Here is a 27,899-nt window from a genome sequence, read left to right as displayed (position 1 = left end):
CCTATAGACTCCACCAAAAAACTATTTGACCTAATAAATGAATTTGGCAAAACAGCGAGATACAAAGTCAGTATCTAGAAATCAAAGGCCTTTTTTTATACCAACAATGAAACATCAGAAACAAAAATCAGGAAAAAAATCCCATTTGATATAGCAACAAGAAAAATAAAGTACCTAGGAATAAACCTAACCAAAGATGTAAAAGACCTGCACTGAGAAAACTGTGCAACATTGAAGGAAGAAATCAAGGGAGACACAAACAAATGGAAGCAAGTACTATGTTCATGGATTGGAAGAATTAGCATCATCAAAATGTCCATACTACCCAAAGAAATTTCTAGATTCAATGCAATACCTATTAAAGCACCAATTGTGTGTTTCACAGATATAGAATAAACATTTCAAAAATTTATATGGAACCATAAATGACCCCAAATAGCAGCAGCAAGTTTGAAAAATAAGAATAAAGTAGGAGGGGTCACAATACCTGATATCCAACTGTATTAAAAAGCTGCTGTAATCAAAACAGCCTGGTACTGGCATAAGAACACACGTATGGGCCAATGGAACAGAATAGAGAGCCCAGAAATAAACCCACATTTCTATGGTCAATTAATATTTGACAAAGGGGGCAGAAGCATAAAATGGAGCAAAAATAGCCTCTTCAACAAATGGTGTTGGGAGAACTGGACAGCTACGTGCAGAAAAAAAAAAACTTGGCCACCAACTTACACCATACACAAACATAAATTCAAGGTGGATAAAAGACTTAAATATAAGTCACGACACCATTAAAGTCCTAGAGGAGAACATAAGGAAAATCTCAGATATTAAACACAGCAATGTTTTCACTGATATGTCCCCTAGAGCAATCAACATAAAGGAAAGAATAAACAAATGGGACCTCATCAAATTAAAAAGCTTCTGCATGGCTAAAGAAAACAGCATCAAAATGAAAAGGAAATAACTATATGGGAAACATATTTGTCAATGATACCTCGGACAGGGTTTGATCTCCAAAATATATAAAAAACTCACACAACTCCACTCCAAGAAGACAGACAACCCAATGAGAAAATTGGCTAAGGACTTGAACAGACACTTCTCCAAGAAGGACATGCAGAGGGCGCAGAGACACATGAAAAGATGCTCAGCATCACTAGCCATCAGAGATGCAAATTAAAACCACTGTGAGATACCACTTCACACAAGTCAGAATGGCCATCATAAACAAAGCAACACACAAGTGTTGGAGAGTATGTGGAGAAAAGGGAATCCTAGTAAACTATTGGTGGGAATGCAGACTGGTGCAACCACTGTGGAAAGCAGTATGGAATTTCACCAGAAAACTAAAAATGGAACTGCCTTTTGATCCAGCAATTCCACTGCTAGGATTATATTCTAAGAACCCTGAAATACCAATTGAAAAGAACCTGTGTACCCCAATGTTCACAGCAACACAATTTACATTTGCCAAGTGTTGGAAGCAACCTAAGTGCCCATAAGTGAATAAATGGATCAAATGGTACACTTACACAATGGAATACTACACAGCAGAAAGAAAGAAGGAGCTCCTACCCTTTGCAATAGCATGGGTGGAACTGGAGAGCATTATGCTAAATGAAATAAGCCAGGCAGTGAGGAAAAAATACTCTATGATCTCATCTTTAACTGGAACCTAATCAATGAAACAAACAAGCAAGCAAAATTAACCAGAGACACTGAAATTAAGAGCAATCTGACAGTATCCAGAGGGAAGGTGGGAGGGATAATGGGGAGAAGGAGAGAAAGGTTTTCAGGAACAACTCTGAAGGACACATGGACAAAACGAAGGTGGGGTGGAAGCAGGGAACAGAGATGGGGGTTTCTGGGGTGGGGGGAAGTGGTGGGGGGTAAATGAGGACAACTGTAATTGAACCATAATAAAATAATAATAAATAAAATGGTGGTGTTTAAACCACTAAATTTTGGCATGACTTTATTACACAGCAAGATACAACTGAAACAAAAATAATAACACAGAATAAGAGGTAACATATGAAAAAATCAGAGAAAGAATAGACTTTTAACAACATTCCAAAATGCTGAATTTACACACACACACACACACATTTTAATCACCCAGGCTCTGAAATGGGAGCTGAAGTAATCAGAGAATAGAAACTGAGTTGAATTATCCTCAGGATTAGATGAAAATGGAGTTGGTGAGTTAAATCGAGAGGCAGGACTGTTGCAGTACAATGTTAGTCATGCTGAAGACAAGGCAGAAAGTTGTCCTAGAGGTAGAGGCCCCGGGCCAAAGGAAAAGGGCAACGTGTGGTGCAAGAAATGCAAAGATAGAATTGAATGGAAGCAACATATGGACCATTGGTCTTTCCGGAGAAGATACTCAAGCAAATAGAATAGAGACAACAAAGATAAGCTAGAAGAAAAGTTTACATACCTGAAAACCATATCATCCAGTTGATCAAATTCCAGGGAAAATAAAAGAGAAAAATTTCCAGCTACTTACATTCTGATAAAATTTTGGTTCTATAAGAAATACAGGGAGAACACAGTATATGTTTCCATTTGTTTGTGTCTTCCTTGATTTCTTTCTTCAGTGTTGTGTAGTTTTCTGAGTATAGGTCTTTTACCTCCTTGGTTAGGTGTATTCCTAGGTATTTTATTTTTCTTGTTGCTATATCAAATGGGATTTTTTTTCCTGGTTTCTGCTTCTAATGTTTCATTGTTTGTGTACAAAGATGCCTTTGATTTCTGGATATTGACTTTGTATCCCACTGTTTTGCCAAATTCATTTATTAGTCAAAAATAAGTTTATTTCTTTTTCTCATTATAAATATCTGGCAAAAAATAACTCAGGTCCCTGGTATCATCAGAAAACCAGGCCCTTCCATATTTTGTGATTCCATTTTTAATATATGTAGCTTCCGTCCTTGACATCTTAAAGTAGCTGCTGTGGCTCCAGCCATTCCATTTGCAAGAAGCAGGAAGGAAGGAAGGACTAGAGCAAAATGACTTCATATTGCCCCACCCAAGGACTCCTTTTGAACATGAATTGGAAAATGTAGTTTTTTTCAGCCAGGCATATTTCCCAGGAATCTGTTACTAAGCAAGAAATGGAAACAGGTTATTAAGTAGGCCACCAGTAGTTCCTGTCATCTGTAAGTTACTAGCTTGCTAAGAGGTAAGAGGTGGCCAAAAGGCTCTCAATAGCCAGTGATGCTGGCAATGTTTAATCCAGAATTATCTGATGGGGTAATTGAAGAGTTGTCTGCTACTCTTCAATCACAAGTTAGTGGCAGTTTAATGGCAGAAAATTCTCTAGTTTTGATAACAGCATTAATGGTACCTTTTTATTAAATATCCCCGTGCTCTCCTTTTAATCTTTATTTTTTCCTTACTTTGATAACATAATATGAAATTTTTCATACATCCTTTTTTATTTATTGAGTTCTGATAAATCCTATGCAGACAGATTAATTGACCTTTGGATTTAAAACCCTAGCTTCAGTTTTACCTGTTCTGTGAAAATGCCACTGGATAAATATTAAAAACTCTCTCTCTCTCTCTCTCTCTCTCTCTCTATATATATATATATATATATATATATATCCCATTAATTTTCCTTTAATTTCTCAAATTCTTTATAGTTTAGAAGTATACAAATATGCCACATATTTGAGTGCACACCAGAATTACATGGGATATAAAAATGCAATTACATTTCAGGATTGTAATAAGCTAATTTTCATTTTTCCTTCTTGTCCTTGTTACTTAATCTATACATCCATTATTTGAAACACAAAGCATTGGAAGTTGTGTAACTTGAATATCTCTCAGTTTGTTCTTTAGTCCTGCCATTTTCTGCCAAGGACTTTTCCTAATTCATTAAAGCATGACTTACTAAACTGGTATAATGTTACCCAAATTTCATTTTCTTTTATACTACAGTGCTTATTGTGGTTCTGGTGAATTTTCAAACCTCCAAAACACAGTATTCAATATTGTGCACTTAAACCATTCACAGAAGTCCTCAGTGGACTGTTTTTATAATAACTATGAATACAGTATCTTAGTGTGATATGGCTGAACAAATTATGTTGCCAGTAAGAGAATTTTACTCCACAATTTCAGGTGTAGTAAATGACCATTACTTATTGGATTGGGCTTTATTTTTTATTAAATAAAATGTTACTGCAGCTTCTTCGTGGAGAAGGGACATTGCCTTTTAAAATTGATTTTTTAAAAATATTTAATCCAGTTTGAATGGAATTAAATACATCACAAAACTGTATCATGGCCTTACCATTTCTATTGACGAAGAACATAATCTAAAACTTTTCTAAATGTCATCTGGGGTTTAGTAAAGTCTCATTTGTGCAAGCACCAGCTAGCATTCCCATCTACCGAGTATAACAAGGCATTTGTCAGGAGAAAAAGATCTTCCTCTGCACATATATTCATCTCAACTCAAGTGAACTTTTTGCCCGTCATAGCTGAGAACCATCCCTGTCTCACAGCCCTGAGACCTTGTACAGAGAAGGTAAAACGGCTGGCTCAGGTCTTCCATCAGTGGCCTGGAGTTACCTTTAACTCCAGGTGCTGGCCTCATTATCTTCCACACACTCTCCACCTGGCCACCAAATAAAAAACAGAGTGGTAAAAGTGATGACCACTAGTCAAGCTCACACAACTGTACTATTACATGTGGTATTTGTTGCTTGATTTTAATTTGAACTGAAATAATAGAAAAATAATCAAAGGGTTCACTAAAAAAAGTAGCATCTTTTGAGAAACCAGATCTGGCCACACTGAATCTGTACTCCAGTCTGACAACAACTAGATGGAGTTGAGTCATGGCCAAATTCTCTGATCATGGCAAAAGCCCTTCCATTTGCCACAGTGTCCTTGACACTGAGGGAGGACAAGTGTCAGCATCATCCTTTATTGTGTTTTTACTCTTGCTTTCCTTATAGTGTCTGTTTCCACTCTGTGTCAAGAGTAAGAATAGAAGTTATACTGGAAGGGCTCTGTATTGAGAGAAATGGAGATGGAGATGAAAGAGAGAAAATTGAGATAGAGAATACCTCTCTAACAAAGTGAAGGAAATTATATCCTATAATTTTTATAAGTAAATATTAGTCCACTTTTCTTATCTCTTTTCTGCCAAAACTTCATATGTACTTGGATTTCAAACCCCGAAGGAAACTATATCCTATAATTTTTATAAGTAAATAGTAGTCCACTTTCCTTATTCTCTTTTCTGCCAAAACTTCATATGTACTTGGATTTCAAACCCTGATATAATTGCTTCTATAATGTGCAAATTGTTTTTACCACAAATGGGCACACCACTCAGATTCCATGTGTTCTTTCACAGCTTTGCTGCCCCTGTGTGAAGAGGTAGATTTTGGGTACCCTCCTCTTGCCCTGGGCAGGCCTCTATGACCACCTCCATGAATATAATATGGTGGAAGAGTCACCACTTGGATTCCAACATGAGGTTAGACAAGAACACAAAGCTCTCAGGACTGGTTTTCTCTTAGGACACCTACCTGGGAACTCAGCCACCATGTTGTAAGGAAGCCCAAACCACATGCAAAGGCCATGTGTGGGTATTCTAGCCTAAAATCCCAGCCCCCAGGCAACATCCACTAGTAGACATATAGTGACAACTTTTTGTCATTTTTTAATACCCAGCATGTTTTTCAGAAGGAAGAAAAAGAACTGAAATGGTTTATCTCCAAATAATTCCAGCCCCTAACCTTCAAGTCACCTCCAGCCTTCACATACTCTTACTGAGGTCTCTGACATTATTAAACAAAGATAAATTGTCCCCTACTTTGCCCTTCCTGAATTACTGACCTTCAGAATGTGTAAGCTTGTTTTGTACCACTGACTTTTAGAATACTGTATTTGCCATGTGAAATGCATATTTTTGCCCACATTTTTTAGAGAAAAATAAGTATGCACACTATACATGGGTATAATGGTTACATACCATGAGTGTAATAATCCTGTGAACAATGAGCACAAAACCATGGGCATGCATTATACATGGGAGTGAATAATATGTGGTAAAATGCAGTAATTTGTTACACAGCATCATATAATAAGCAACTCCTGAGAAGTAGTTTTAAGTGGTCATCCTACTTGTTTGTTTGTTTCAATGCAAACAATTGTGTCTGCTTCTCCAAGGAGGACATACAGAGGGCCCAGAGACTTATGAAGAGATTCTCAATATCACTAGGTATCAAAGAGATGCAAATTAAAACCACAATGAGACAACACTGCACACCATTGAGAATGGCCATCATAAACAAAGCAACAAACAACAAATGTTGGAGAGGGTGAGAAGAAAATGGGATCCTAGTGCACTGTTGGTGGGATTGCAGACTGGGGCAACCACTATGGAAAACAGTATGGAATTTTCTAAGAAAACTAAAAATGAACGTGCCTTTTGATCCAGCAATTCCACTATTAGGAGTATATCCTAAGAACCCTGAAACACCAATCCAAAAGAACCTATGCACCCCAATGTTCATAGCAGCACAATTTACAATAGCCAAGATTGGAGGCAACCTAGGTGCCCATCAGTAAATGAACGGATCCAAGAACTATGATACATATACACAATGGAATTCTATGCAGCAGAAAGAAGGAGCTCCTACCCTTTGTGACAGCATGGATGGAATTGGAGAGCCTTATGCTAAGTGAAATAAACCAGGTGGTGAATACCATATGATCTCACCTTTAACAGGAACCTAGTCAACAAAATAAGCAAGCAAAATATAACCAAAGACACTGAAATTGAGAACAGACTGACAGTGACCAGAGGGGATAGGGGAGGGGATAATGGGAGAAAAGGGTGAAGGGTTTTCAGGGACAAGTATAAAGGACACATGGACAATAACAAGAGGAAGTGGAAACAGGAAGAAGGTGGGGAGGGCTGGGGTGGTGGGGAGGGCTGGAGTGATGGGGAGGGCTGGGGGTAAAAGGCAAAAAACTATTTGAACAACAATAAAAACAAGGGAAAAAGTAAAACAATTGCATCTGGGAACAAAAAAGGGCATGCCTAAACTAGACATCACTTTGTATTTTATTATATATGTATGCATGTATGTATGTATGCATGTATGTATGACTATGTCAGCACTTCACCTGTTACCACTGAAATAAGCATGTGTCTGTAACATACCTCAGGTTCCATGTCCTACAGGAGCTGATATTAGTCAACACCTGACAAACAGAGAGATTCCAAATAGCAGTAAGCGGAGATACACTGGTAAAGTTCCTTGTAATCATTTTATTCTCAATGATGAAGAAGACTGCTTGAAGGCCCTGACTTGGATTAGAAACAACTCCATCATCATAGAAGGTAAGAATGTTGGTTACTGCTCATCTTCTCAGAATAGTGTTTTATTTTTATGAAAATCTCATTCATCTAATTCTAGTATATAATTAGTGTCTAATTAATTTCAACCAAATAATTCCTCTGTCATGCTTAGTTTTCCAGATTAATTTACAACTTGTCATTTTTGGATACCCAGCAAGAAAGAAAAAAGCTTGAGATAGTTTAATTATCTATAATTATTTTATCATACAAAATGAATATCCAAAGAGCAAAGCATAGCTAAAATCATTAACTAATTAAAGGATAATTTAATAAGCAAACATGTTTAGTAATTATATAGAAAATATGTTTCCTTTTGTGAAGCTGAAAAGATCTAGGGAAAAAAAAAGAAAGGTCTGTGTCTGGAGGGCTCTTTTCTTTGTTTCACAATCCATTGTGCTCTTTCTTGGTGTTGTTGCACAATCCTTCCCACAAACACACATATTCAATCAGGTTACATGCCACTTTTTGAATCAAAATGAGAGCATAAAACATTTCTGCAAATGCTCCTGCCACTCATGAGTGTTTGTTCAAGCTTCGTCCTCTCTATTGCTTGGATTAAATTAAAATTGTTTAACTAATAAAACAACCAGAACATGGCCTGGCTACCTATTTGTCCTCAATTGAAACCTGGCAGTCCAGTTCTGGAGAAGAGAGTGTAACCCTTTTATTTTACCTAAAGTGCCAGTAGAGCCAATGCCTTGGTTGGGTTCACCTGAACCTGTAACCCAGTCTAGGAATCAAACCCAAAACCCTTCGGTGCATGGAATGATGCTCCAACCTACTGAGCCATGCAGCCAGGGCAACAGTTTAGTCATTCTTTAATCATTGCCCCATGATCTACATAGACTTAGGGAATTCTCTAATCTGAGATGAGCAAACTTTTATTATAAGGGCCATATTGTAAATATTTTAGACATTGCAGGCCATATGGTCTCTGTCTCAATGACTCAGCTCTGCCACTGTAGCAAGAAAGCAGCAAAGATGTCAGTGAATGGGCATGGCTATATTCCAAAAAACTTTATTTACAAAAAATAGGTGATGAGCCAGAGTTTGTAGAGAAGTCTGCCGTTATCCACACAATTTGTGACAAAGCACTGCCATTTCATCAAGTCCAGATATCAAAGTCCCTGACAACCTTAAACTCTTTGAATACACAAAAGCATGCCTTACAACTATGAGGTCTGTCTGGAAAAAAGTCCAGCCATTGTCAATTTGATGAGAATGGTTTGCATGACATCCATGTAACCTGGTAGCCAAGGAGAGAGGGCTACTATGCACATGTGTGAACAATGATGACTTCACTGTACTAATTAGTGGGTGTGGTAGACAATGTTGAGTGAGTATATATGTGCTGTGTGGCTGTCACATTCAAAATGAGTGAGTGAGTAGAGCAACAAATCTGCATCAAATTTTGCATTAAGCTTGAACATTCCTCCTTGGAAACTATTTGATGGTTCAGAAGGCCGCAGCTATGGGCAACTGGTGATTGGCAGCCTCATCAGGGCAACATGCCCACTCATGTATATATCTTGTGCAGGGTTTTTTGGTGAAACATCAAATTGCCCAGGTGACTCAGCCCCACTACAGGCCAGATTTGGCACCCTGCTGTCTTTTCTCAAAACTAAAAATCACTTTGAAGAGGAAGAGATTTCAGACTGTCTATGAGATTCAGGAAAATATGATGGGGCAGCTGATGGCAACTGAGAAAACTGAGATCCCAAGGTGCCTACTTTGAAGGGGACTGAGGTGTCATTGTCCTATGTACAATGTTTCTTGTACCTTGTATCTTCTTCAGTAAAGTTTCTATTTTTTTACATTACGTGGCTGGATACCTTATGGACAGACCTCATATGCTTAATCCTGTTATAATGCAGGGTTTTAACTTCAGACTATTGGCTTTTTGGATGTTTATAATAAGGAACATTTAAACAAGGGAAGGGGCTAAGAAAGGGGCAATGCAATTTCTTAAGGTTGATTGTATATGGCAGAGAATTTAGGAATTCCAAAGCAAGAAGCACTATGCTCTCCTTCAGACTTTTTCTTTTTCATGCTCTTGGTTCTCAGATGGGCAAAGACCATCAGTACTATTCTGGTGATTTAACTAATTGTCACAGATGGTGATACTCTGGTTCTTACTTAGTGGGAAATACTTCTGAAAGATTTAAGTATTTCTCTAATTGGCCACTGAATAAAACCCCTCTGGGTGCCTGCTTTTGTCCATCAAACAGCCCAGATGGGAAGGATGTGAACATTAATTTTTTGGTCTTAAATATTGACTACTTTCCTCAGCTCTAGTGTTTTATGACATGCCAGAGCACCTCAGAAGTAGGTGCTCCTAATGCTTAGATGCTGGGCCCAGGGTCTGGGAGGCATCTCAGATACCTGACCTGGCCAAGTTAATTCAACTCTGTGCAGTGGCCCTCTTCAAAGTGCTTCTCATGTAAGAAAAATTAGAAGGAAGAATTTTAAGTTCCTGCCTTAAGGGAGCTCTTCCTCCGTGTAGTTTTTCCATAATTAAAGTCATATTCAGACTTGAATTTAAGTAGTTCAATTCTGGGTAATATCTTCCTCATATAAGTTGTGAGATAAATGAGGTAAAGAAGATACAACATGTCCAACTCAGGACAGTGTCTCACACATAGTGAGAGTTCAATAATACAGGCTGTTATTAGCGTTACTATTATGACTACTACGTATGACAGAGTTGTTGCCACACACTAAAGGCTCCCCAGAATGAAAATCTCAGCCTCTGCTGTCCTGGTGGTACCACAGCCCAGGACACAGTCTCTACAAAGGATGGGGACTCATGCACATTAAGTGCCAGTTTGGTTGTAAAGAAGCATCTGACCTTAATGAGAGCCCTAGAGACTGTGAAGTTTGCAGAAGGCTTCCCAAGAAAAGAGGATTTGAGCTCAGCCTTAAAGAAAGACAGGATAAGCAAAGAGAGAGAAGTGGGGAAGTTTGATTTGTGTCCAAAAGACAGTGGCCCAACAACTTGGACAGGGTAAATCCTTGAAGGGCAACAGAGGGAGATGAAAGTGGAGAAACAAGTAGAGAATCTCAAGGTCTAGCCAAGCACAGATGTAACTGGCTATGTTTTAGGGGTTGGAGCACTAATGAAGGGAGATAAGCAGATAAGCAGTGCACAAAACAGCACTTTTGGAAGATGAACCTTTCATTTGTAGCATCTATCCAGTAGAGAAAGCAATCTAATAAGAATGAATTAAAGAAAACCACACTATCCAGTTGGAGAGAGAGTTGCACTACATACAGGAAAGGATTGGCATAGCCCCTTCTAGCTCTTTCCAAGTCAATCATGAGATGATGGTATTTGAAACTAGAAATTGGAAGTCTAGCACATTATGACAAATAAGAAGCAGGGCTGAATTCCTGTAGTCGCTGCCACCCCTCCACCTGTCAGTTCCTGCCTCTTCTTCATGTCACCTTAACACCAGGAAGAATGTGGACATGTATCATGAGAGTTGGCTTTTGCCTCCTCAGGGATAATTTTCTCTTCTCAAGAGTTCAGGGTTGGGTTGGTGGGAGTCTGCTGAGGACAAGGCCCTTCTCATAATGAGATAGAGGAGAAAAAAAATCTCCTCTGTCATTAGCTGTGATGAGATATCCACCCAGGAATCACACCCAAAATCCCGGAAAATGCCAGGCCTAATTTTGCCTTCAAATCCCCTCAAGTACAGGGACTTGAGGGGAAAGGCTTGTTTGTGGAGGACAGTGGAGAGATTGTTCTAGAAGTGTAGGTGAATACTGGGGAGCAGAAACAATGGATGGTCAATAGGAAGAGGCTGCTGTCCTCTGAATTTCTGTCTGTCCAAACTACACAGATAACACCTCAAAACATCACCACTCTCCTCACAGCCACTGTTTTATCACTCTTTCCTCTGCTTCTGCAGGAGAAATAGTGGTTCTGTGATGGAATTAGCATAGTGTGAAGGAAATGGTTTTCTGGACTCTAGAGCTGGATAGGTTTACAGATGTAGCATTGTTCCTCTATCTGGCGGAATAACTGACCATCATGGGCTCAAATGCTGCTTTCAAGTGCAAACAAAAGCAAACCTGCAGGGTTTGGCTCTGGAGTGGGCAGGGTAGGAGGGCTTGAGGGGATTCAGATAAAACTCAGCAATCTAATACATTAAAAACAGCTTATGTCATTAATTGAAACTAATTGAAATTCATCTGCTATTACCTCTGTACTTTCCATGAAAATGAAAAGTCAAGTTACAAAGAAACTGCTCTAATGGCCCAAAATGGATCAATTATTTTCATCTGTAGCTAAATACAGTTTACTGCCTTATTAAAAGCATGTTTGTAGGAAAAGTATAACATTAAAATTGCAGTGCATGAATAACCAAATAAAGCCTTTATTATGTTATACCTAATAAGAGTCTCTTCCCTTTTTATTTGGTAGAGCAAAATGGGACAGTTCAGGTTTGGATCATAGAAATCTTACAGTTTGATTTACAAAAAATCAAAAGAGTATGCACTTGTCCATTTCTGGACACGATATTTTCTTTTTTTTACACTTTTTATTGTTGGTCAAGTACAGTTGTCTGCCTTTTCCCCCCTCCTCTCCCCACCTCCTTCCCCTGTTTCAACCCTCCATTGTTATTGTCCATGTGTTATTTATTTCCTGCAAACCCTTCACCCTTTTCCCCTATGATCTCCTCCCCTCTCCTCTCCAGTCACTGTCAGCCTGTTCTCAATTTCAGTGTCTTTGGTTATATTTTTCTTGTTTGTTTTGTTGATTAGGTTCCTGTTAAAGGTGAAATCATATGATATTTGTCTTTCACTGCCTGGCTTATTTCACTCAGCATAATGCTCTCCAATTCCATCCATGATGTCACAAAGGTTAGGAGTTCCGTCTTCCTTTCTGCAGCATAGAATTCCATTGTGTAAATGTATCATAGTTCTTGGATCCATTCATTTACTGATGGGCACCTAGGTTGCTTCCAACTCTTGGCTATCATGAATTGTGCTGCTATGAACATCGGGGTGCATAGGTTCTTTTGAATTGGTGTTTCAGGGTTCTTAGGATATACTCCTAATAGTGGAATTGCTGGATCAAAAGGCACGTTCATTTTTAGTTTTCTTAGAAAATTCCATACTGTTTTCCATAGTGGTTGCCCCAGTCTGCAATCCCACCAACAGTGCACTAGGATCCCCTTTTCTTCTCACCCTCTCCAACATTTGTTGTTTGTTGCTTTGTTTATGATGGCCATTCTCAATGGTGTGCAGTGTTGTCTCATTGTGGTTTTAATTTGCATCTCTTTGATACCTAGTGATATTGAGAATCTCTTCATAAGTCTCTGGGCCCTCTGTATGTCCTCCTCGGAGAACTGTCTATTCAATACATTTCTTTGCTCATTTTTAAATATATTTTGTTGATTATGCTATTATAGTTGTCCCATTTCCCTCCTTTGTTCCCCTCCACTCTGCATACCCCTTCACACCCACCCACATCCCCCGCCCCTTAGTTCATGTCCGTGGATCATACATATAAGTTCTTTGGCTCCTACATTTCCTATACTATTCTTAACCTCTCCTTATTTTCTACCTACTGTTTATTCTACTTCTTCTCTCTACCTTTTCTCCCTCTTTCCCCCTTCCACTCCCCTGCTGATAACCCTCCATGTGATCTTCATTTCTGTGATTCTGTTCCTGTTCTAATTGTTTGCTTAGTTTGTTTTTGTTTTTGTTTCAGGTGTGGTTGCTAGTAACTGTGGGTTTGCTGTCATTTTACTGTACATATTTTTGTCTTCTTTTTCTTATATAAATCCCTTTAACATTTCAAATAATAAGGGCTTGGTGATGATGAACCTCTTTAACTTGATCTTGTCTGAGAAGCACTTTATCTGTCCTTCCATTCTAAATGAAAGCCTTGCTGGAGAGAGCAATCTTGGATGTAGGTCATTGCCTTTCATGACTTGGAATACTTCTTTCCAGCCTCTTCTTGCCTGCAAGGTCTCTTTTGAGAAATCAGCTGTCAGTTTTATGGGCACTTCTTTGTAGGTAAGTGTCTCCTTTTCTCTTACTGCTTTTAAGATTTTCTCCTTATCTTTAATGTTGGCTAATGCCATTGTGATGTGCCTTAGTGTGCCCCTTCTTGGGTCCAACTTCTTTGGGACTCTCTGAGCTTCCTGGACTTCCTGGAAGTCTATTTCCTTTACCAGACTGAGGAAGTTCTCCTTCATTGTTTGTGCAAATAAGTTTTCTATTTGTTGCTCTTCCTTTTCTCCTTCTGGTACCCCTGTGATTCAGATATTGGAACATTTAAAGATGTCCTGGAGGTTCCTAAATCTCTCCTCATTTTGTTGAATTCTTGTTTCTTCATTCTTTTCTGGCTGAATGTTTCTTTCTTCTTTTTGGTGCATACCATTGATTTGAGTCCCAGTTTCCTTCCCATCATTGTTGGCTACCTGTACATTTTCCTTTATTTCACTTAGCATAACCTTCACTTTTTCATCTAATGTGTGACCATATTCAAACAATTCTCTGAGCATCCTGATTACCAGTATTTTGAACTGTGCATCTGATAGGTTGGCTATCTCTTCATCACTTTGTAGTATTTTTTTCTGGAGCTTTGATCCGTTCTTTCATTTGGACCTTTTTTTTTTTGTCTGGTGCACCTGTTACATAGTAAGGGGCAGAGTCTTAGGTGTTCACCAAGGCAGGGCAACCCACATCACTGTGTTGTGGTGCTGTATGTCAGGGGAGGGGTCTGAGAGGGAACAATGGTGCTTGCTCTACTCTCTGATGATTTTCAGTCACTTCCCCACTACCCACAAGCAAATTGGGTTCTTCTGGTGCTGATACCCGGGTGGGTGGGTTTTTGTACGTTCTAAGACCCTGTGGGTCTTTCCAATGAACTCACCTGTGAGGCTAGGAGTTTCTCTCACTGCAGGCTCAACCCCTACCAGTGTTTTAAATCTGTGGTTTGAGGTTTTATTTCTTCATGCTGGAGCCTTGTGTTACATGGTCTGTCTTTCCCTCCCCTTGTTCCTCCTGGTTTATCTGCATGCAAATGTGAAACTGCCCACTTCACCAGCCGCCACCTTGCTTAGTCCACCAGCTGCAGCCTTGTCTGTCCCACTCCATAATCCACCACCTCACTGAGTCCGCCAATCACTCCCTTGCCGTAAATCTTCTTTGCCTGGCTGCCAGTCTCACCCCTCCTACCAGTCAGGATGAATGTTTCTTCTTTAATTCCTTGGTTGTTAAACTTTCATACAGTTTGATTTTCTATCCGTTCTGGTGGGTTTTTGTTTTTAAATTGTTCTTGTCGTTCTTTTGGTTGTGCAAGGAGGCACAGTGTGCCTACCTATGCCTCTATCTTGGCCAGAAGTCTCCTCTGTGCCCATTTTTTTAATTGGGTTGCTTCTCTTCTTAGAATGGAGTCATGTGAGTTCTTTATATATTTTGGAGATTAAACCCTTCTCTGAGGTATCATTGGCAAATATGTTTTCCCCTACAGTTGGTTCGCTTTTCATTTTGATGAGATCCCACTTGTTTGTTCTTTCCTTTATATTTCTTTCTCTAGGGGCATATCAGTGAAAATATTGCTGTGTGGAATATCTGAGATTTTCCTGCTTATGTTCTCCTCTAGGACTTTAATGGTGTTGTGACTTATATTTAAGTCTTTTATCCACCTTGGATTTATGTTTGTGTATGGTATACAGAGTTTCATTATTGGTGCTTGAGTTTCATTATTTTGCATGTAGCTGTCCATCTCTCCCAACACATTTGTTGAAGAGGCTATTTTTACTCCATTTTATGTTGCAGCCCCCTTTGTTGAAAATTAACTGACCATAAGACTTGGGTTTATTTCTGGGCTCTCTGTTCTGTTCCACTGGTCCATATGTGTGTTCTTATGCCAATAGGAGGCTGTTTCCATTACAGTGGCCTTGTAATACAGTTGGATATCAGGTATTGTGACCCCTTCAACTCTGCTCTTCTTTCTCAAAATTGCTGCAGTTATTTGGGGTAATTTATGGTTCCATATAAATTTTTGGAATGTTTGTTCTGTGTCTGTGAAATATGCCATTGGTGCTTTAATAGGTATTGCATTGAATCTGTAAATTTCTTTGGGTAGTATGGACATTTTAATGATGTTAATTCTTCCAATCCAAGAACATAGTACCTACTTCCATTTGTTTGTGCCTTCCTTAATTTCTTCCTTCAATAATGTGTAGTTTTCTGAGTGCAGGTCTTTTACATCCTTGGTCAGGTTTATTCTTAGGTACTTTATTTTTCTTGTTGCTATATCAAATGGGATTTTTTCCCTGATTTTTGTTTCTGATGTTTCATTGTTGGTATACAAAAATGCCTTTGATTACTGAATACTGACTTTGTATCTCGCTGTTTTGCCAAATTCATTTATTAGGTCGAATAGTTTTTTGGTGGAGTCTATAAAATTTTCTTTTAAAAAAAATATACTTTATTGATTATACCATTACAGTTTTTCTATTCCCCCTTCATTCCCCTCCACCCTGCACATCTCCTCCCCCACCATCCCCCCCCCTTTAGTTTATGACCACATGTCTCAAGTTCTTTAGATTCTATATTTCCCCTACTATTCTTGCCCTCCTCCTATCTATTTTCTACCTACTGTCTATGCTATTTTCTGTACCTTCTCCCCCCTTCTCCTCCCACTCCCCTGTTGCTAACCCTCCATGTGTTCTTCATTTCTATGGTTCCGCTCCTGATCTAGCTGTCCTCTTGGTTTGCTTTTGTTTTAGGTCTGCTTGTTAATAACTGTGATTTTGCTGTCCTTTCACTGTTCATATTTTTATCTTCTTTTTCTTAGATAAGTCCCTTTAACATTTCATATAATAAGGGCTTGGTGATGATGAACTCCTTGCATTTGATCTTATCTGAGAAGCACTTTATCTGTCCTTTCATTCTAAATGAAAGTTTTGCTGCATAAAGCAATCTTGGCTGTAGGTCTTTGGATCTCATGAGTTGGAATACTTCTTTCCAGCCCCTTCTTGCCTGTAAGGTCTCTTTTGAGAAATCTGCTGACAAGTCTGATGGGAACTCCTTTGTAGGTGACTGTCCCCTTATCTCTTGCTGTTTCTAGAATTCTCTCCTTCATTTTAATCTTGGCTAATGTAATGATGATGTGCCTTGGTGTGTTCCTTCTTGGGTCCAACTTCTTTGGGACTCTCTGAGCTTCCTGGATTTCCTGGAAGTCAATTTCCTTTGCCAGACTGGGGAAGTTCTCCTTTATTATTTGTTCAAATAAGTTTTCCACTTGTGGCTGTTCCTCTACCCCTTCTGGTACCCCTATAATTTGGATGTTGGAACATTTAAAGATGTTCTGGAGGTTCCTAAGCCTCTCCTCATTTTTTTGAATTCTTGTTTCTTCATTCTTTTCTGGCTGGATGTCTCATTCTTCCTTCTGGTCCACTCCATTGATTTGAGTCCCAGTTTCCTTTCCATCACTATTGGTTTCCTGTGCATTTCCCTTCATTTCAGTTAGTTTAGCCTTCATATGTTCCTCTAATTTGTGACTATAAGCAACCAGTTCTGTGAGTATCCTGATCACCAGTATTTTGAACTGTGCATTTGAGTGATTGGCCATTTCTTTTTCGCTTAGAGTTATCAGCTCTGGGGCTTTGAGTTCTTCTTGAGCCATATTTTGGACTGTTTGTGCCTGTTACATATGAGGAGCAGAGCCTTACGTGTTCACCAGGGTGGGGCAACTCAGTGGTTGGGTTGTGACACTGTATGTGGGGGCAGGGTCAAAGGAAAGCAATGGCGGTCCCCTCTGCCACCTCCAGCTGCAGGTGCTGCTTGCGGTCCATCCCACTGCTCACTCCTCTGCTGGTTTATCTGGCGTGAGTCTGTGACCACAGTCAGCCTGCCCCGCACCCTCACTGGGTCCGAGCTGCTACCCCAGCTGCCTGCGCACGCCTGGATTGGGGGATCTTTCCTGCCCGTCCATGCTTCGATGCTGGCTCCACCCCTCTTACCAGTCCTGATTGAACGGTTCATTGTTGTTGGACTTCCATATAATTCAATTTTCTGTTCTTTGGCTGTGTCTTTGTTTACTAAACCTTTGTTGTATTCAAACTTGGTTGTGGGAGAAGGCACAGTGTTTCCACCTACGCCTCCATCTGGATTTTCTATGTATAGTATCATGGACATGATATTTTCTTAAGAAAATGTTTTCTTAAGAAAAGTGTTTATTTCATCGTTTATTAATATTCTATGACTATTTAAAATTAGTTCATTATCTAATTATTTGCTGGAGTTAATTATACAGATAAAATACCAAATATATGTATTTTAGGAATGTGTTACATGTTCATCTGTAAACATAGTATAGTAGTGCAAGAACCAGTTCTGAATCAGACTTGGCAGGTCTGAGTCCTGCTGAACTATCTGTTGATACTTGCTGTGTGACCTGATGCTGTTCACTTTACCTCTCAGTGCTTTCTAGAGTATCTAATAAAACTTATCTCACAGCCCTGTCCTGAGGATGAATGAGATCATACATAACCACTCTGTCCCTTTTGAAGTAGAAAAAGGCCTTTTATCTGGCCTTAAAAATATAGTAACTCTGAAGAAAAATTTATATTAATATCTATATGCATAAATATTGAATTCACTTTTAAACTCTTGAGATGTGATTCGTGGCCAGACTACTAGATCAAGAAATCATTCCCTTTTCTTTCTTCCAAGTCATGGTTTTATTCTTGGAAAATCCTCTGCCTTTAGAGTATTAAGCATGATGATGAAATGGAAGCAAAGCATATTCTCCAGGTGGTAAAAATTAAAGCAGTCATTTTAAAAGAATAAAAATACCTTTCCAGCATCTACTGAAAATAACCTTTTAAAGGTTCAATTACTTTTATTACAAATCTCTGACAAAAAATTAATACTATATTTTATTTTTTAACTTAATAGGGAGGTTAATTTAGCATTTCATTTCTATAAAGCAATGTTATCTTTAAACACTAGTGAGTGTTGAGCTCCTGAAACTATTATTTACCTCTTCTAGGACCCAAGAGGCTGAAACTGGCATTTTCCCCTCAATTAAGACATATTGAAGAATCTCCCAAATCTGGGTTCATTATGATCATGGAAATGTTAAAGTGTGATTGCCTTATTTTTGGTAGTCACAATCAAAGTTGCTAGTGTATATCAAAAAGCAAAACAGTCACCTTTTCCTTTATGCTAGCATTTTAAATGGCAAGCTTTAGTGCTTTTTCAATCTAAGGTAGTGATATGAACCATTATTTTTCCTCTCTTTTTCCCCAGCTGAGCTGTTGACACCAAAGCCCCTCTTTTTTCTTGGAAGCATCCTTGCTCATTTCTTCTCAAAGTCTGCTGCAGCTTAGCAGTGAGAGAATGACCCAGTGCTCCTTCTTGCCAACTTTTATCTGAGGAGGTTTCACACAGTTGTCTTTTTATTGGCACTTTTCTTGTCCTCTGCTTCCTGTTTCAGATCTGTAATCTTAGTGGTGCATAATTTTTTCCTTAAAAGGAGGAACAAAGATCATCCTCCCATGAAAACTGCTATGGTTGTATTCTCTTATCCTTTATTGAAAATTAGCCCAGACTGTTCTAATCATCAGCTACCATTTGCCATCTCAAAGTACAGCAGCACACCATTTTACCTCTGTCACTTATCAGATCAAGTGCAAAAACTGGTCATTTCTTTTTTTAGTTTTTAAATTGATTTTAGAGAGTGAGAAATGTCCATTTGTTGTTCCACTTAATTATGCATTAATTGGTTGATTCTTTTGTTTGTCCTGATCAGGGATTGAACCTGCAACCTTGGTGTACTGGGGTGATGCTCTAACCAACTGACTTACCTGGCCTGGGCCAAAAACTTGTCATTCCTTATCTGTAAAATAAACAGAACTGCAAAGAAGACAGAGACCAGATTTTCTTAGCATAAAGCTCACATCCAGGGGAAATCCTCAGCTTTCCAATTCTACTTCTTCCATATATGCATAAAACTTCAAAACTTTAAAAGTATATATATCTGACATATATATTTTACTTATGTAAAGGAAGTCCCTGTGTTACCGCCTTCTAAATATTTGTAGTGACTATATGAGCAGCATATAAGTAGTGGAAATACATTGATTACATTAATCTTTAGATAATGGAAGTTGTCTGACTTATTAAAAGTATGCTGTAAATGAATGTACATAATGAGTCCCTCATAACCTGCCCTAATTTTAACCACCTGGAGAATATGCTTTGCTTCCATTTCATCACCTTAATACTATAAAGGTGGAGAATACTCCAGGAAATAATACTATACTTAATACTATAAAGGTGGAGAATTCTCCAGGAAAAAAACCATGACTTCAAAAAAGAAAAGGGAACGTCCCACATAATCCCCTCTGTGTAGCCATCAGGGCATTCTGCACCAATGGAACCCCAACCACCCCATTTCATACACTCTGGGTGGGACATGACTTTCAGACTAAGTGTCTGCCTTAGACAAAACCCTTATTGTTGTTATTCACACCACTCATTTCACCTACCATCACCCCTGACTCCACAACCACTTTCTTTTACTTTTAAATTCTTTCTTCTAGCTCTTACCCAGCAATTGAGGAAAATTTATTCCTCTGAGTTCCTCTGTTTTTCTATCTCTCCACCCACTTTCTTTCTCTCTGTTTTCTTTCTTCCTATCTTCCCTCCTTGATTTAGCTAAAAAATAACACAACTGGTACAATAAGATATTTATATAACTGCTAACTTCCATATAAAATATTTTTGTTTCCCTGTGTTTAAACCCCAATGATATGGCAAAGGTATTATTTGAGATTGTTGCATTGTTGGTGCATAGGATTTGGATTACAATTAGGATTATGTAGGATTTTGTGAACTAGGCTTGAAACCAATAACCAGACCTAACACTGTGAAGGAGAATGTGTTTCTGTCTTATAAATATCAGGTATACAACCCACCCTGTGGTTGGGTATTTTTTGTACAGCCAACTTAACAGTGAATACCAAGTAGAAATATGTAGTAGAAAAATCTAGCCACAGCGAGGTCATTCTGTGGTAAATACCTAAAGGCAAATATGCTTATAAGGGGCAAAAGTATGCCCAGTTAACTTATGATCAGCAATCTGATAGACCGCAAACATTTCATCTGTGCATTCAGTCAGGAAACAATCTGTCACACCCATTGTAGGCTAGGCATTGTGCAGGACTCCAGGGAAAGCATAGTGAGCAAGGTGAACTTGAAGTCATCTCACAGATACATTAATGGGAGTAGACTGGCGAATGTAGGGAAGGAAAAGCGGAGACCACCAAGGGCCTCCTGAGGACTCAGCTAGCTGGAGAGTGGACCGCAGGCCAAGCACAACCACAGGTCATGGGGAGTCCTTGACATGGGGTCTTCAAAAATGCTAGTTATACCCTATCCATTCTAGTAAAATTACTCCAAAAAATGGAAGGAATCATATTTCTATGCCTAGATTGATTTGTCCCAAAATGAAAAATGAATAAGCAAAATCTTTGTTTACTAGATTTTGGTTATTCTATAAATTATCTCCATGCTTATATTTTTTGCCATTAACTATGAAAAATTATTTATGTGCATCTAAGTTAAACCAATGTTATTGTTAACAGCTCTAAATGTTGTTATTGACGATGATGATAATAGTAGTAATAATAATAATAATGGATGGTGTATAAAAGTGCTTTGCTTTGTGCTCGATATATAGAAGTCATGAGATAAACATGAGTCTAAAAATTCTTTATAAAGTAAAAGAGAAAAAATGATGTACAAAGAACTTACAACTGCACAAAGATAATGGAAAGAATAATCTCCCACACAATGGGGAAATTTAAAAGGCAAAATATCAGAGTAAGCATCTCTGAGATTGGGTGAGCTGTGGTGACCCAGTCCAGGTCAGAGGCCCAGGCAGGTCCTTTTGGTACTCCTGTGGTGGCCCATCCTGATTGGCTCAGCTTTCCCTACTCTAGTGATTATCTGACTTCTGGGTCTCCTGTCTCACTGGCAGGAGATACTCATTTCCCAGGAATGCCTTTTTCCTGGGAAAATGTTCCAGATTGGTCTGACAGAAGACAGTGCCTCAGGCAAGAGCTCAGTGATCTAGGTGTTTCAGCAGCTGGTATGTGCAGTGATTGATGTTAATGTCAGTGCCCAGCATGCGGTCCAGCCAGGCTACTCTGCCCACTGGCATATTGTGGAGGCCTTCAGCACTGCTCTCTTGTTGGGAAATGGTTAACATTAATTGCAAGTTCCTGGGAGACCTGATATTTAACCAGCCTGACCAGCAACATCTGCTCAACACTATTATCCACCCTGAGATTCAAAAGGAAATGATGGAACTTTCAAGTACTTCCTTCAAGGATACTGCTGTATGTTTCTGGATATGCCCCTGCTGTTTGAGACCAAGAAACTGCTTAAGTGCACGAAGCACAGGGTAGTGGTATACTGTGGCCAGGATACACAGCTGGCATGGGCCGGCTAATGCTGCAGAACAACCTGAAAAACTAGGTCACAGAGGCTCAGATCAGTGCCCAGTTGTCCCTGAAGGACAAAACCCACATGGCCTGTCACATTCTAGACAACCCGGGTGAGTAGATTTTGCACACTGACCTGGAGCACTCTGGAGTACCTACCGCTGAGGCTCAGGGTCCTCAAAGGTCTGGCAGGCATTGCCAGCCTCCTCTACTTGCTCACCCCCTGCCTCTACTTGCTCACCCCCTGCCTCCTCCCTTTTCCCTAGCTGCACACTGCAAGGTAGGAAGCCCCAGGCCTCAATCAACTCTGAGGCTGAAACTAGGTAACAAATGCATCCTGTTTCCTCCCAGCCCCCTTAACTAACCCTCTCGCTCTCGCTCTCTCACTCTAGCTCTCTTGCTCTCTCACTCTCTCAGCTGGAGCTCTGCACTGGGCCGACCTTCTTTGGGGTACAGTCTCTCTGAGGGAAAGAAAACAGCCCCCTCTCAGTAGATATTCCTTCCCACTTTCCCTAGAACTCCTCCTCTGGTACTACCTACAGAACAGTGTCCACAGTGAAGCATGAAAGCAACCATGGGAAACTATTACACATTTCGTATGAATGGGAGTGAAGAACATTGTCTCTCTGGCCCTCATCAGTGTTTAAAGCTGGGAGGTTCCCTGGGCTTGAAACCTCTCGGGGCACATGCTTCATTGTGACCAAAACTTCTTCATGGACCATGGCAAATCATTTTGGACCAAGCGCTTCTACCTTCAAACATGATTCTTCCCTAGCTTGATGCCCTTGGACAGGATGCAGTGAAGATTCCCTGTGGATAATGTAGTAGCTGGCAGAGGCTGGGCCTCTTCTGGGTGACCCACTGTCCCACCTCGGCATTTGTGTACCACTGCCCTTATCCTACTCACCATTTCCCACCACTTTCTACCCTCTACTCCTTGTACTCCTATCCCTGAACTCTTGGTAGTCCCTGTGCCTTGGACAGTTCTGATCTCCATGCCTTCATCATGCTGTTCCCTGACCTGGAATACTTTTATTTTTCCCTGTGACTGGCTGACTCCCAGTTCAGGCACTATCTGAAGTCCCAGGCTGGGTTAGGTGCTCTGGGATACCACCATCCCTATGTTTTATCTGAATCCACAGTGTAGCAATCAGCCAAATGCTACTTGGTCTCTATTAGACTGTAAGCCCTTTGAGGGCAGGGACTGTTTTATTTATCTCTGTTCCTGGTGCAGAGCCTGCATCTGTGTTGGTGCTTAATAGTATGTTAATCTGCGGGGGGAAAGGCAAGAAACCAAACTGGCAAAGAGTTATGGGCTGATTGTTTTATATCAGGCCTTGTCATATTTGTGGAGGGATATGAATTGTTCTTATTCAGTAACAAATTATATTAAATGAGATTCTAATATATTTTATAGGTAATGAGAGAAATATAACTAAGCATATCATGTTTAAATGAAAAATTTTAGATGAGATCATATAAACATTTGTTTAATATATGCCCAGAGTGACTGTGATGGCTTGGCCTATTATTCTTCAGCAAATATCCATACCTCTCTCCCTCCTCCTTCAGCCAGACTGTACTTCCTGTGTTCTTAACATGGGAAAGGCTATGTGACTTGCTTTGGTAAATAGAACATTACAGTATGTAATATAAGAGAGGCTTGAAAAGTGCTTGAGCAGTTGCACTTGCCTACCTGTGCTCTTGCATTTCTCCATAAACAGGGTGTGCCTGAGGTATCTGTTGGTCCATTGAGGATGAAAGACACATGGTGCAAACCTTATCCCAAGCACAACCCAGAGCCATTTCGCTGACATTAGCCAGCCCATAGATATGTGAGCCATCCTACAACAAGCTTGTTGTTTGACATTGAGTTTTGGGGGGTAGTTTGTTATGCAGTATTATTGTAACAATAGCTGACTGTTATGATAAAGTCTCATATTTGTGGTTGGGGGTTGTTTCAAACTAAACTTAAAGGGAGATAAAATATATAGAAGTTATGAGATAAATACACATCAAATTTAAACATTAGAGGATTTATAAAATGTACTACCTTTTGTATGGAAAAGAATCACTCTCTCCAATTGCCTACAATCACTGAGCAGATAGTATAGCTTTCCAAAACCCAGCAATATTGCATTGCCTGGGATTCCATGAGTCCATAATGAAAAAGCTCATCTCACAGTTATAGTTACTAAAAGCTAACATGAAGGGGACTGGATGAATATTAAACTCCAAGTTATGAGTTGTATAGGGCCTAAATGCTTAAATTTGTTTCACTGAAAATGAATGCTTTTTTTTAGCATGTATATTTTAAAAGGGCAGAAGACCTGAAAACATTGACAGTTTGAGGTTCAAGTGTTGGATTTCCTGGCAGGCTGATTCTTTGTTATGCCAGACATTGGGATTCGTGTTTTACAACAGGCAGGAGTCTCAATTATTTGAGCAAAATGTTGGCTCTTTCAGCAAAATAAAATGCGGCTCATCTATGAATGTTTAATTAGAAGAGGGAGTAAAAGAGTAAATAGCCAAAAAATTGGAGACTCCTAATGAAGGCAAAGGAAGGACCCTACCTCTGGCTTCAGTGCCCTCTTGGCATTCCATATTTGAGCAACAGAAAGTATGGGAGAACTTTCTAGAAGCCATTACCTTCAGAGAAGCAGTCTGAAAGTTATTCTAGTTCATTTTTTAAGCAAATAAAACAAGTCATTACACCTTTTTTCAATTTTGTACTGAAGTAGCTTTCGGCATAATTTAGTCAACCTAATTGAATACATACATTTGCCATTTATTTTGCTTCATAAAATTCCTTTTCATATCATTTTGTAAACAGGATAAAAAAGAGAGATTTACTGAATCTATCATTTAGTGGTAATTTGTCACAGCTTGCCTGAAAACTGAATTTACAGCAGTTTCTTTCTTTTTTTAAAGTATATTTTATTGATTATGCTATTACAGTTGTCCCAATTTTTTTTCTCCTCTTTATCCCTGACCACCATGTACCCCCTCACCCTCCAGTGTCCCTTCCCCACTCATGGGTTGTACATATAAGTTCTTTGGCTTCTCCATTTCTTATACTATTCTTAACCTCCCCCTACCTATTTTATGCCTACCAATTATGCTTCTTATTCCCTGTACCTTTCCCCCCATTCTCCCCTCCCCCTCCCCACTGATAACTTTCCATGTGATCTCCAATTCTGTGATGCTGTTCCTGTTCTAGTTGTTTGCTTAGTTCATTTTTTTTTAGGTTCAGTTGTTGAGAGTTGTGAGTGTGTTGTACTGTTCATAGTTTTTTATCTTCTTCCTTAGATAAGTCTTCACATTTCATATACTAAGGGCTTGGTAATGATGAACTTCTTTAACTTGGCCTTATCTGGGTTGTATTAATTCTTTGTATATTTTGGAGATTAAACCCTTATCAGATGTATCATTGGTGAGTATCCTCTCAAATACAATGGGTTCCCTTTTTTACCTTGCTAATGGTTTCTTTAGCATGCAGAAGCTTTTTAATTTGATGTAGTGCTATTTGTTTATTTGTTCTGTTGTTTTCCTTACCCTAGGAGATGTATCAGCAAAAATATTATTATGTGAGATATCTGAGATTTTAGTGCCTGTGTTTTCTTCTGTGATCTTTATGGATTTGTGATTTACATTTAAATCCTTTATCCACTTTTACTTTATTCTTGTGTATGGTATAAGTTGGTGGTGTTCCAGTTTCATTTATTTGCATGTACCAGTCCAGTTTTCCTAACACCATTTATTGAAGAGACTGTCTTTACTCCATTGTATGCTCTTGCCTCCTTTGTCAAATATCAATTGAACATAAACATGTGGGTTAATATCTGGGCTCTCTTCTCATTTCCATTGACCTATATTTCTGTTCTTATGCCAATACCAGAGTGTTTGATTATAGTAGCCTTATAGTTTGATATCTGCAACTTTGTTCTTTTTTCTCAAGATTGCTGAAGCTCTTCAGGATCCTCTTTGGTTCCATATAAATTGTTGGAATGTTTGTTTTTAGATGTGTGAAATATGCCATTGATATTTTAATAGGAATTGTGTTAAATCTATGGACTGCTTTGGGTAATATGGACTTTTTAAAAAAGATTTTATTTATAAATCTTTAGAGGGGAAGGGAAGGAGAGAGGGAGAGAAACATCAATGTATGGTTGCCTCTCGTGCATCCCCTGCTGGGAATTGGCCTGCAACCCAGGCATGTGCCCTGACTGGGAATTGAACCACGATTCTGTGGTTTACAGGCCTGCTCTCAATCCACTGAGCTACACCAGCCAGGGCTAATATGGACATTTTAATGATGTTAATTCTTTCAATCTGTGAATACAGTATATGCTTCCACTTATTTCTATCTTCCTCAATTTCTTTCTTAAGTGTCCTGTAGTTTTCTGGGTACAGGTCTTTTACTTCCTTGGTTAAATTTATTCCTAGGTACCTTATTTTTTTTCTTGCAATAGTAAATGGGATTGTTTCTTTACTTTATCCTTCAAATACTTCATTATCAGTGTATAAAAATGCCATTGATTTCCAAGTATTGATTTTGTATCCTGCTACTTTGCCAAATTCATTTATTAGGTCTAGTGGTTTTTTGGCAGAGTCCTTAGGGTTTCTTCTGTACAATAGCATGTTGTCTGCAAATAATGACAGTTTTTACTTCCACTTTCCAATTTGGGTAACTTTTATTTCTTCAACTTTTTAGATCACTGTGGTTAGCACTTCCAGTGCTATGCTGAATAAGAGTGGTGAAAGTGGTCATCCCTGTCTTGTTCCTCAATGAAGGAAAATGCTCTTAGTTTTTTCCTAATTGAGTATGATGTTGGCTGTGGGTTTTTTAAAATATATTTTATAGATTATGCTATTACAGGTGTCCCATTTTCTTATCCCCTTTATTCTCCTCCACTCTGAACCCCACCTCCCACCATCATTCCACCACTTTAGCTCATGTCCATGGGTCATACATATAAATTCTTTGGCTTCTCCATTTCCCATACTATTCTTATCCTCTCCCATCTGTTTTGTACCTACCATTTATGCTTCCTATTCTCCTTACCTTTTCCCCTATTTGCCCCCCTCAGCCTCCCTGCTGATAACCCTCCATGTGCTCTCCATTTCTGTGGATCTGTTCCAGTTCTAGTTGTTTGGTTAGTTTGTTTTTGTTTATGTTTTCGGTGTGGTTGTTAATAATTGTGAGTTTGCTGTTGTTTTAATATACATGTTTTTTATCTTCTTTTTCTTAGATAAGTCCCTTTAACATTTCATATAATAAAGGCTTGGTGATGATGAACTCCTTCAACTTGACTTTATCTGGGAAGCACTTTACCTGCCCTTCCATTCTAAATGATAGCTTTGCTGGATACAGTAATCTTGGATGTAGGTCCTTGCCTTTTATGACTTGGAATACTTCTTTCCAGTCCCTCTTTCTAAGGTTTCTTTGGAGAAATCAGCTGATAGTCCTATGGGCACCCCTTTGTGCGTAAATGTCTCCTTTTCTCTTGCTGCTTTTAATGTTCTCATCTTGAAGGGCCAAATTTGCTTGTGGGTAGCAGAGGAAGAGACTGAAAGCAGGCAGAGTGCTTGGCAAATGGCATTGTTAACTTCTCTGACCCCTCCCCCACATACAGCACCACAATGCATCAACCTGAGTTGCCCTGCCCTGGAAAATACCTAAGGATCTCCCCCTTACAATGTAATAGACCTGTCAAGACAAAGAAATATGGTCCAAATGAAAGAACAGATCAAAATTCCAGAAAAAAATTAAGTGATGAGGATGTAAACAGCCTATCAGATGTAGAGTTCAAAACACTGGCAATCAAGATGCTCACAGAAATGGTTGAGTATGCTTGCAAAATAGAGGAAAAAGTAAAGACTATGCAAAATGGAATAGAGGAAAATATACAGGGAACCAACAGTTATGGGAATGAAACCTGGATTCAAATCAATGGTTTCGACCTGAAGAAAGAAATAAACACCCAACCAGAACAGAATGAAGAAACAAGAATTCAGAA

At 39.1% G+C, this 27,899-nt stretch overlaps 1 protein-coding gene and 1 pseudogene across 1 annotated transcript in view; both read left to right on the top strand.

The window, feature by feature from the left end:
- The window catches only part of CFAP61 (cilia and flagella associated protein 61), a 354,812-nt gene that overhangs the window by 249,607 nt on the left and 77,306 nt on the right, over positions 1-27,899 (top strand). The window contains exon 19 of the mRNA XM_037057020.1: positions 7,207-7,381. Within this exon, the coding sequence (XP_036912915.1) occupies positions 7,207-7,381 (175 nt within the window). The remainder of the gene's footprint in view (positions 1-7,206; positions 7,382-27,899) is intronic.
- Positions 21,453-22,145, top strand: LOC118994345 (dephospho-CoA kinase domain-containing protein-like; annotated as a pseudogene).

This window comes from Sturnira hondurensis, unplaced genomic scaffold (genome assembly GCF_014824575.4).
Source record: "Sturnira hondurensis isolate 20B ecotype Veracruz unplaced genomic scaffold, ASM1482457v3 Scaffold0009244, whole genome shotgun sequence".
Lineage (NCBI taxonomy): Eukaryota > Metazoa > Chordata > Mammalia > Chiroptera > Phyllostomidae > Sturnira > Sturnira hondurensis.
The sequence above is the reverse complement of the archived record's forward strand: the minus strand, read 5'-3'. Positions and strand labels throughout refer to the sequence as shown.